At 30.5% G+C, this 12,049-nt stretch overlaps 1 protein-coding gene across 3 annotated transcripts in view; it reads left to right on the forward strand.

The window, feature by feature from the left end:
* The window catches only part of LOC139490537 (histone deacetylase 6-like), a 43,036-nt gene that overhangs the window by 9,685 nt on the left and 21,302 nt on the right, over positions 1-12,049 (forward strand). For all 3 annotated transcript variants that reach the window (XM_071277345.1, XM_071277364.1, XM_071277354.1), the window contains exons 3-12: positions 198-345; positions 995-1,132; positions 3,562-3,633; positions 4,116-4,141; positions 7,500-7,604; positions 8,434-8,502; positions 8,897-9,023; positions 10,294-10,359; positions 11,039-11,098; positions 11,638-11,727. In XM_071277345.1, coding sequence (XP_071133446.1) covers positions 198-345; positions 995-1,132; positions 3,562-3,633; positions 4,116-4,141; positions 7,500-7,604; positions 8,434-8,502; positions 8,897-9,023; positions 10,294-10,359; positions 11,039-11,098; positions 11,638-11,727 — 901 coding nt within the window. The remainder of the gene's footprint in view (positions 1-197; positions 346-994; positions 1,133-3,561; positions 3,634-4,115; positions 4,142-7,499; positions 7,605-8,433; positions 8,503-8,896; positions 9,024-10,293; positions 10,360-11,038; positions 11,099-11,637; positions 11,728-12,049) is intronic.

A 12,049-nucleotide genomic window follows, 5' to 3' on the forward strand; every position in this document is an offset into this window, starting at 1 on the left:
TTCCCTATGATATGATCTTTCTAATTTTAATGCCAAATTAGAGATTTTCAGCCATTTTCGCGGTCCACTGAACATAGAAAATGATAGTGCGGATGCATCCGTGTACTGGGGACACATTCTTGTTTACATATGTATTTTGAACTAATTGACTTTGCATTATATGCTACAATGTATATATATCTCCTCTTTTCCGGAAGATATAGAACTGCTGTCAGTTATGATGAACATATGAGTAGCCATTTTCATTCATGGAAAGAAGATTTCACGGAAAAACCAGAGAGATTTACTGAGACGATAAAAAGATGTAAAAAATATGGTCTTCTAGAGAGATGTAAATATGTACCTGTAAGTATGAAATAAACACCAATATATTCACTTCTAACATGTTTAAGATGATTACATATTTTAATTAATTCCAAATGGAATTATTAATGGGAAAAAGTCAAGCTGTATCGCTTTTTTGTGTCTTTTTCTTTAATTTTTTTTTTTAGAATTTTCATATCATGCTTCTTGCTTGATATATATAAAATTAGTCAGAAACTAAAGATGCACAGTTGATGCACATGCAGTTGTCAATGTAATCATAAACGATGTCAAAGGGAATAAAGTGATAAACAGATTGTCAAATACCCATGTTATCCTGGTCTTTCATTCTTTTTAAAGGAAGACTTCAACAGGTATATTAGTTTATAATCTTATGACTTATTTGCATTTTCAAGTAGCCTGGCATGGAACCTTGTATCCTATAATTTAGAAGCAAAGGCCATAAATAACACAATAACTGGAAGGTTTAAACATGTGTTATTAATTAATCAGACCTGAGAAAATCTAAAAACTAAAAAACATTTGCAGAAAGTTTTAATTAAAAATTTGAAAATAAGATCTCTCCCCCCCCCCCCCCCCCCCAAAAAAAATATTTACAATTTCTATCAGTTATGTTTGGCCTATAGACATGAAATTTTATGTCAGAATTTTCCATTTTGTTTCTTTACAGTCTAGACTAGCAACAGAAGAGGAAATGATGGTTTATCATACCAAAGAATTAATAGATATCCTAGAAAAGTCTCAATTCCTGCCGTTAGAAGAAATGAGAAAGTTATCTCGACTGTATGACTACCTCTACTTTCATAAGGTAAACAGTTTAATCAGATAAATTAAGGTAAATTTCCTGTTTTACTGTAAGTAGTAGAAAAAGGGTGGACCAAATTTCAGAATTTAATAAATTGTTTACATTGGTCAAGGTTAAGAGTCATTCTATTCTTTTAAAAAAAAAGGTCTTTATGATGATTCTTTTCTGACATGTCTGATAGCTTTTAACATTTGTAAAATTTCAACAGTAACCATGGTAACACAACTATTTGAAAGATATAAAAGTTGAACAAGACTGTTTTTAGGAAAGAAAATATGAAAGTGATTAAGATTAGAAATTGTAATAGCTATTTGTAGTTGTTTTATGTTTATTTTCTGAATATAAACTCATCATAGATACCAGGACTACATTTAGTATATACGCCAGACACGCGTTTAGTCTACAAAAGACTCATCAGTGATGCTCGAATCCAAAAGAGTTAAAAAGGCCAAATAAAGTACGAAGTTGAAGAGCATTGAGAACGAAAATTCCTAAAAGTTTTGCCAAATACAGCTAAGGTAATCTATGCCTGAGGTAGAAAAGCCTTAGCATTTCAAAAAATTCAAAAATTTGTAATCAGTAAATTTATAAATGTAACCATATCAATGACAATTCATGTCAGCACAATAAGTTATAACATATCGGAAATGACTTCCTTTTGAACCTCTGTTAGGGTTGATTTAAATATAGACAAACACAAAGGTGTGGAGGTAAAAAAGATGTCTTGCTACCCCCTTTTGACTAAGGTGAAAAATAGGAAATGAGGAAATGAATATATATCTATAACCAACATTCATTTTGTAAATTGAATCTGAATGGTTTTGTTGACCTTAAATGTGGCCAGGTAGGCCAAAAGACTGTGTAGAAATTCCTTGTAAATCATTTTTTTGTAAATAGAATTCAGTTACAATTAGTTTTGATGGATTACTGGTAGATTGAAGTTGGCTCCTAAGGACAAAAGTGCTTATACAAAGATATTCTAGGAAAAAGTGTCAATTTTATGTAGTTCTTTAGACCTTGAACAGTACGAACTAATTTATTTCATGGAGACAAATGAGGAATACTTAATTATTCTTTTGACACCAGTTCTCACCAGACAGTGTCTGTTTAAAAAAGAGGTCAGGTTAATAGGTCATTTTTTTTATGCCTTGTGGATGCAGTTTTGTTTTTACATTTTATATTTTGTGATTGATTGAATGATTGTTGGTGTTATAATGCCACTTGTAAGGGCCACTTTTGGGCTATTTCGTGGGCCACTGGAGCTCAGTATTTATGGGTGGAGGAAGCTGGAGTGCCCAGAGAAAACCATTGACCTTCAATAGGAAAACAAACTTAATCCTAGTCAATTAAGATTGGAGTCGAGTGCACCCGCATGAGCAGGGTTCAAATTCCCAACCCGAGTGTTGGCTGACTAGTGATTACAGTAGTAGAACTACTTGGACCACTTGGCCAACGAGCCTCCTTATATTTAATGAGATGAAAAAGTCTTCTCTTTCATACACTCCTTGTTAAGCTTTAGTTTTGGACACTTACGTGTCAAGCAGTAAAGGTTTCAATGAATAGACATATTTGTAATGAGTTAATATCAAACAGACTTTGTGAAAATCTTATATTAAAATGATCAAGCATAATCTATACTCAGATAATTAAATTTGCCCTGTTTATATTGAAGTGAGCTGCACATTATTTTTTGTATCAGACATATAACATGTATAAAAGTCAGTTTTAACCTAGAATTAAATAAATATAGGTTACCCTTAAGACTTAGGTACTGTTCTGGTAATATGCCAAGCAGAGGTGTTTGCCAGGTGTATAATATGTTTATTTATTAGGTTATTCAACTTACATACATGTCATAGTTATGTTTTACATTATTTATTTTTTGACTATCATGTAACACAGACATTATCAAGATGTCATCTAGTTATAGCATACATTGTTGCATGTTTATATTTCCTACAGTTTTCTCTTACCTTAAAATGCTATAAAAATATTTTGGTGACATAATAATATGTCATTTAGTAAAAAAATATTGGGGTATAATTTCCGGTAATTTAAAGCAATAGCTTTAACGTGAATAAAATTGATAGTAACCACATTGAGTTTATTTTTAACATTTTCAAAAGTTCTCAAGATAGCTAATTATACACGGCTTTAAAAAAGTGGAGGTATACTTTCATCACATTTTTCTCAGGAACTACAATACAAGGATATATTTCTGAAATTTGGTTTCAAGGTTTATATAAGTCAGCTATACTGTGTGATGTGTTTTCAGATTCATCTCTTAACAACTTTCTGTTTACTGACATATTTGGGGAGGGTATGATCAGTGAGCAGTAGCTCACAGTTTTACTTGTTCTGGTTGACTACTGGGAATTGCAGTTTGATTTTGAAATGTATTATTGTTATATTGATAGTTTAATTTTTTTCAGGATATATATAATAATGCAAGACTTGCACTAGGATGTACCATAGACTTAGTGGAACAGGTTGTAACAGGAAAGGTTAGTTCATACAAATTGTATCTAATATTTACAGAATTTTATATGGCCAAAAATTTGTCCTTGTAAATTTATAATTTAGAATATTTGACCATAAAGCATACTACGGATTTATGAAAAATTCTCATATAAGAAGTTGAATTTTTTTTTTGAAAATATTTGCCCTATCATTGGAAAAAATGGTAATTGGTAATTGCATGTGAGAAAATTATTCTTTATAGAATACTTGGTATCATCCAAGCATAAACACTGTTTTTGCAATTCATCATTTACAATTAGCTGTTCTTCAACTATGATTAAAACAAAAAGATTAAGATGGCCTATGGTCCAACTAAGATTGTATCTAAATATTCAAAGATAACCACAAGTTACATCTTTTATTGGACTTCTTCAAGTATTATCAACTATAATACATATAACCTGTGTAAGACTTCTCGAACATTCTATTATATATTTTCTGCTAAAGAACTACTAATCTTTTTCAGGTTTTAAATGGATTTGCAATTGTTAGGTAAGTTTGAAATGTTTATATTTATACAAGTATTTAAAAAAACAAACTTTTACAGTTAAAATCTTCATAATGCACTGTTGACTCAGAACATACAGATAACAATCATGCCTTGTGATTATGTAAATTTTGAGCATGTTTATCTCACGAAGACTCAGAAATCAACCAATCAAAATACAGATTCTGGTGTTGAACCTAAATTACTAAGTATAGTTTTATAAATGAGAGCGCAGAAGTTATAAGGTAACTTAATTACTGAGTATAGTTTTATAAATGAGAGCGCAGAAGTTATAAGGTAACCTAAATTACTGAGTATAGTTTTATAAATGAGAGCGCAGAAGTTATAAGGTAACCTAAATTACTGAGTATAGTTTTATAAATAAGAGCGCAGAAGTTATAAGGTAACCTAAATTACTGAGTTAACAGTGTTCTCCCCAGGATTATTTTAAGGCACAAAATTCAAGGGCGCATAACTCTTTTTTTAGAGTGAACTTTTGTGATCTGAAGCAATCAGTCATTAATCCATGACATGCAATATGAATTATAATGCTTTGTGTTATGTGTTTGATAATGCAGAGTATTTAATAATGAATTACAAGAATATATATATATATATATATATGAAATAAATTGATTTTAAACACAAAAGTTATTTATAAGTCAAAATATAAATATTCATCTCTGTACTCTGCTCCTTCTAGGGATAATGTTTCAAGATAGTGTTATTTTGTTGGACAGTCTGTTCCTAAATTTTGTCTTTATCCTCTTTAGGGTTGAAAACCCCCTCTCACAATAACTTTTGCTTATACCCCCTTTAACATTTGTAAGCCATGAAAACTCAGTCAGCCACTTGTCATTGAAACCAGAAACATGGTGCTTGCTGTTATCACTTGCTAAAACTTTAGCTAGGTTGGGATTAGAAGCAATGACATCTGCTTATACTGACAGTGAAGAGGAAGGTGTATTCCCCTTTTCATTAGAAATCATTAGGCTGAAGAAAAAAACTTCTACTTCCATCATCTGCCTTTTGCTCAGAAGTCACCCTTTTGTTATTTGCAGAGAACATGTTCATTCAGAATTAATAAAATCGAATATGGTTAAGATATTTGATCATATTTGGTATACAACTTTTTAAAACAAAAATATGTTAATGAACAGCTGACAAGTTTCCGTAGTTTTACATTACACTTCCGTGTGTATTATTGTTAAAACCTATCTCTGGCAGGTAGATATAAACGAAACTTTGCAAGTTTTTTAAAGTTAAGACCATTGAAATTATCAACTAGTGACATTATATAGAAGCTGCAGTAATTCCGTACGTGTTGATTTTCACATATTTCCCGACGAACGGAATTTTACTTACGATCGATGTTCAATGATCATTTTATTTCTAAAAACACGACAGTTTGAGACAATTTACCTTGCAAGTAACATTTTTTCACTTTATATTAAAATAAATCACTTCTCTTTATCTTTAATCAAAGTTTATTTCATTTTTTTCAATTACAAATACTCTCATTCATAATTTTCATCGTAAATATCTTTAGCAATGTGTATTCAAATTTATCACGTGTATTCATCACGTTCATTGGTCATGTTAAAATAGATTATTTTTTTCGACCAATGAAAAAATTTGTTATTTAAATGGTCAAGTGATCACACACACAATGCGTAAATACAATGTATTTGCGATCTATTTCTTCAATTTCTGCACTGAAGTTTTTATTTTTGTTAATTTTTCTTCTACAAATATCTATCTTCTTGATGATCATGTACGCTATTACATGATAACATAGTCCAATAAGGCTGAGATAAGCGTGGCTCAGGTAAAACTAATTATCAGTTATTGCGCAACACTGACCGACCTCTCAGCGTAGATCAGCAAGTTGACAATTTTAACCAACATTTATAATGAAAATGTGAAAATTAACACGCTGCGGGATCAAGTATTAAGGGACAGCGGACAATTAAGACCCTGCGGGATCTTCGAAAATATTATGAAGGCGCTGCGGCACCGCAGCGTCATATCGGCATGGGGAGAACACTGGAGTATAGTTTTATAAATGAGAGCGCAGAAGTTATAAGGTAACCTAAATTACTGAGTATAGTTTTATAAATGAGAGCCCAGAAGTTATAAGGTAACCTAAATTACTGAGTATAGTTTTATCAATGAGAGCCCAGAAGTTATAAGGTAGCCTAAATTACTGAGTAAAGTTTTATCAATGAGAGCCCAGAAGTTATAAGGTATCCTAAATTACTGAGTAAAGTTTTATCAACGAGAGCGCAGAAGTTATAAGGTAGCCTAAATTACTGATTAAAGTTTTATCAATGAGAGCCCAGAAGTTATAAGTTAGCCTAAATTACTGAGTAAAGTTTTATCAATGAGAGCGCAGAAGTTATAAGGTAACCTAAATTACTGAGTAAAGTTTTATAAATGAGAGCCCAGAAGTTATAAGGTAGCCTAAATTACTGAGTAAAGTTTTATCAATGAGAGCCCAGAAGTTATAAGGTATCCTAAATTACTGAGTAAAGTTTTATGAATGAGAGCCCAGAAGTTATAAGATAACCTAAATTACTGAGTAAAGTTTTATAAATGAGAGCCCAGAAGTTATAAGGTAACCTAAATTACTGAGTAAAGTTTTATCAATGAGAGCCCAGAAGTTATAAGGTATCCTAAATTACTGAATAAAGTTTTATCAATGAGAGCGCAGAAGTTATAAGGTATCCTAAATTACTGAGTAAAGTTTTATCAATGAGAGCGCAGAAGTTATAAGGTATCCTAAATTACTGAGTAAAGTTTTATCAATGAGAGCCCAGAAGTCATAAGGTATCCTAAACTACTGAGTAAAGTTTTATGAATGAGAGACCAAAAGTTATAAGGTAACCTAAATTACTGAGTATAGTTTTATGAATGAGAGCCCAGAAGTCATAAGGTTGTTGTTTTTTCATGATATATTATATTTAATATTTATGGTCTTCCTTATGCTCAGCTCTTCATAAAATTACACATTATGACTGGATTGTTTGATATTTTTGCTGATGAAAGTCAGTATCAAAAATGAAAATGCCATTATTCTATATATACCAATATATATTAAAAAATAGTTTCCTTTGTTATCAATTGATAATTTGAATCAATTTTTAGAAAAATTACTATGCTATACAAAAATATAGTACATGTATCATGACTATTGTCCAAAGACTGTTATAATTTTTCCACAAAAATTGACAAACTTTTGTATGTTATGTGATTTTTATTGTGCAGACTTCTTTTACAGGAAAGTAAATGTTAAATGTGTTTTGCTTTTGAAATCTTTTTATTTAAATAATAAAATATATTGTAATTTTTTTTTTTTTGCAGACCACCAGGTCATCATGCAATGAGTAATGAATTCAATGGATACTGCTATTTAAATAATGTGGCTACAGCAGCCAAGTTAGCTATCAAGAATCATGGTTTGAAAAGGTAAATCTTAAGTAATAGTCCATGAAAAACATACACAATAGTTGTGTTCTATTTAGTTTATACATGTATCATCAAATAAGTTTGACTTCTAATTGTCATCACAAAGATAAAGTATATATTATAAAAGTAACACAAGATATTTATTTGAAAATTTAAAAAAAAAATCAAAAAGATAAGATATATGTGGAAAAGGTTCAGAAAAGGTTAATTGTTATTTTATGAATCCTGGAGACAAAAATAATGTCTTGCCTTGGCTTACACTGGAATCTGAAATGAATGTCTAAATGCCCTGATGATGTTATCAAATGGATAGACTAAAATTTTATAATACAGACATATATGTGAATGAATGAAGTGCCTCAATGGCAGAGTGGTCTAAGTAGTCAAACGACTGTATCACTAGCTAGACAACACTGGGGTTGTGATTTCAAATCACACATGGGGCAGTGTACTTAACTCTAATCTAAATTCACTAGGATTGGCAGTTTTCCTGCCAAAGGTAGTTGGTTCTCTCCCAGCACTTCAACTTCCTCCACCAATAAAATATACTGCAACAAAATAGCACTATAATGTTGAAGTGGCTTTTAAACACCAGTCAACCAATATATTTAAATGATTCATATATTTATAAGGTTAATAAACTTTCATACATATTTGAATAGAATAAAGAAGATGTATTATGATTGCCAATGAGACAACTCTTCACAAGAGAGCAAATAACACAGAAATTATCTTTATTTATGTTGACTTAGTCATCTCTAAAACTTTTTATAAGATATGTTTGTCAATCTGTGTGCCTATTGTAGATATGGATTCATTCTTATTTCAGGATTTTGATACTTGACTGGGATGTCCATCATGGCCAAGGAATACAGTATTGTTTTTATGATAACCCAAAGTAAGTTTTTATATAGCTAAGAAACATCTTATTGGTTAAGATAAGTGATTGAAATTGAAAATAAGCAGATGGTGTTTCGTTGCCCATGAGACAACTATCCACCACTACACCTAAGAGTGATTGTCTTGAAAATATTTGTCACTGGATGTTAGGCAACCAACAATCGATCAAAAAATGATGAGGATTTAAACAAGGATTTGAAAGATAAACTGTGAAACAAACTTTCAATTTTTTGTTTTTTGTTATTTTAAACTGTTTCATTGAACTCTAATGGTCATTATGTTTTGAAATTCAGTGTTGTAAAAGAAATATTTTGCTCTGCCATGTAATAATTTTAGATTTACTTTTTACTTATTATTTAAATTGATGAACACTTTTATTTTTTTATTTTTAGTGTGTTATATGTCTCCATACATAAATATTTAGATGGGAAGGAATGGCCATATTTACGAGAGTCAGATTATGACCATACTGGTGAAGGGGATGGAGTCGGATTTAATGTTAATATACCTTTAAATGTGGTCAGTATATATTTAATTCAGAAGAATATAGAATGCAATGTGTTATTGTAATAAAAAGAATATTGGCAGACTGAGATTTGTATAGCTGATTTTGTTATAAAATATGCTTGTATCTCATTAAGTGAAAACAAATCTGGGTTTCAAACTTCAACCGAGGAAAACACATCAATTATAAGAGGAAAACGACAGAACAACAGAAACACGGAACTGCAACAAAATCAAATGCCAAAAACACTCTTAAGTCTTATTAAGTTCCTTAAAAACACAGTACTACATGTAATACCTGTATAAGAACAAAATAGCAGAATAACTGGATTGTGTTTTTTAGGGGGAAAGGTGGTATGTTGTTGGGATACTGTATTAGTGATGTATACCCCACATTTTACTTTTAACCACACTGGATTATAACTGACAATGTTGACTCCCTTTCTTTATATAAATTTAACATTTGTGTTTAGATATGTCTAAGAGCTAGATATAAGAGAATTTGACTACATGACATAATGCTGTAGTATTACGGAAGTGAGTTCAATGCAGGATGACTGACTATTTTGAAATTTGTAATTTTGTTTCAAGTTATCATTTAAGATTTCATGTTTATTTTTTATGTGCACACTTATAACTTACACATGTTTTAATGTTTATATTACAGATAGGTTGTGGTAACTGTGATTGCATATCTGTGTTTCATCAGATTATTTTACATGTGCACACTTATAACTTACACATGTTTTAATGTTTATATTACAGATAGGTTGTGGTAACTGTGATTGCATATCTGTGTTTCATCAGATTATTTTACATGTAACAGGCTATTATTTGAACTTGGAATTATTTTTAATTATGGAATTTGCATAATTTCTTGTGTTCAAATTTTTTTATAAATTCCATGTTTATTTTGTATTATGATCTTTTGAGCGGTTAATAACACTTTCCATACAATGTATTTTGGTTAGATAGTGTTGTGCGCGGCACAGTACATTCTATTGAAAATATACTATTTTCTTTGTAATAGAAAGTGTTGTGCGCAGCACAGAACATTTCAGTACAGAATAATCATGGAATTTATTAAAAATTTCAATAACAAGAAATCAAGCAAATTCCATAGTTCAAATAATAGACTGTTATGTGCACACTTATAACTTACACATGTTTTAATGTTTATATTACAGATAGGTTGTGGTAACTGTGATTGCATATCTGTGTTTCATCAGATTATTTTACATGTGCACACTTATAACTTACACATGTTTTAATGTTTATATTACAGATAGGTTGTGGTAACTGTGATTACATGGCTGTATTTCATCAGATTATTTTACCAATAGCTTATGAGGTAAAGTGTCTTTTATTTTAAAGAATAGAAATTAAAGCAAACTAATGTTTGTTATACTATTAAAAAAATCATGATTTTATAAGGTAAGCAGAGGAAATTTTAATCAGGAAGAATCACCATGGATTCATTTATATTATTGGTTGGATACCAATGTTCGTGATTTAGTTTACAAGTGAAGCGCTAATTTAAATGTTCTACCAACTGCAAATTTTATGTTGGGTTGTATGACAAACCATGAAATGAAATATTCACGAAACTGCGGGTTTTCATCAATCCATGAAAATCAATGAATCCACAGTATCAGTGTGAGTTACTGTTTCAGGGCGTTATTTTTTTGACAGATAGGTCACTAGGTCACTGATTATGTCATTAAAATATTGCATCAGCAATTTTAGTGATTAGTAGCAATGTGCCTAGAAATAGTTTGTCTTGAAGCTGAACAGACTTTTTTCTCAGACAAACTTTATTTTGTCCACTGTGATATCTTTAAATTATTTCCTAGAAATATGACATATATGACAAGACCTTAGAATGACAATATATTTAGTAACAATGGAACAAATGAAATGTTAGAAATCCATTGCATGTCTGTTCAGAAAAAGGTAAAATACTTTCATTATTAAAATTGTTAGTATCCTGAAACATAACACATGTATTAAACATAATTTTTTATTTTCAGTTTGATCCAGAGTTAGTAATAGTATCAGCTGGCTTTGATGCTGCATTAGGTTGTCCAGAGGTAGGCTTACTTAGAATATCAAGTAGTGGAATAAAATATCCATAGCTTAATCTTTTTATAGTTGGTTTTTATAAAAATTGGGCAGGTTGTTACTGCCAATCAAAGATTGTTTACCCCCAGTCTGTCCATCTATCTGACCTCCTAGCATGGTTCACCATTTATCATGTATACCTTCACCAATTCTCACTTATTGGATAACATGTATACTATCATTCTTGTCGAAGGCTGTGCAGTGACCTATAGTTGCATAAATCAATATATGTCATTTGGACTCTTGTGGATAGCTCACTGGCAATCATGTCACATCTTTATTTTTTTAATAGAACATTTCAATATTAATTTTCAGATCAATCTTTCAAGAGTAATTAAAATAAAAATTCAGATAAAGCAATCTTTTATATGTCTTAATATCTTATACATGTTATGGTATATGAAGCAGTAAATATTATTAACATATTATGTAGCTCTGAGTAAATATGGCTTACACTGTATAGCCTTGAGTAAATATTATTAACATATTGTAATGGTTGTTTTTTCAGGGTGAGATGGAAGTTACACCTGTATGTTTTGCTCATTTTGTTAATTTATTTTCATCGCTGGCTGGTGGAAAACTTTGTCTTGTGTTGGAGGTAACTGCTATGTTAGTCTATCACCAGTTCTTTCAAATATTTGTTGATTAATTTATATACAATCCAAAATAGATTTTCAGTATCTATTGGTATTGTGATCCATTTTGATAAACAATTCATGTTTTTGAACGTTTTGTATATACAAAGGAATAACTTCTGTCAAGATATCAAAGGACAATACAAATACATAAGTCAAAGAAAAAAGACAATACTATGGACAGAAGAAAAACAATGGAAAGACAATACTTCAAAAAATACTTCTCAGAAAACAAATTGTCATTGACAAATATTTTTTCAGTGAAAAGTGTCCCACACTTTACAA

This window comes from Mytilus edulis, chromosome 1, assembly GCF_963676685.1.
Source record: "Mytilus edulis chromosome 1, xbMytEdul2.2, whole genome shotgun sequence".
In the NCBI taxonomy this organism is placed as follows: Eukaryota; Metazoa; Mollusca; class Bivalvia; order Mytilida; family Mytilidae; genus Mytilus; species Mytilus edulis.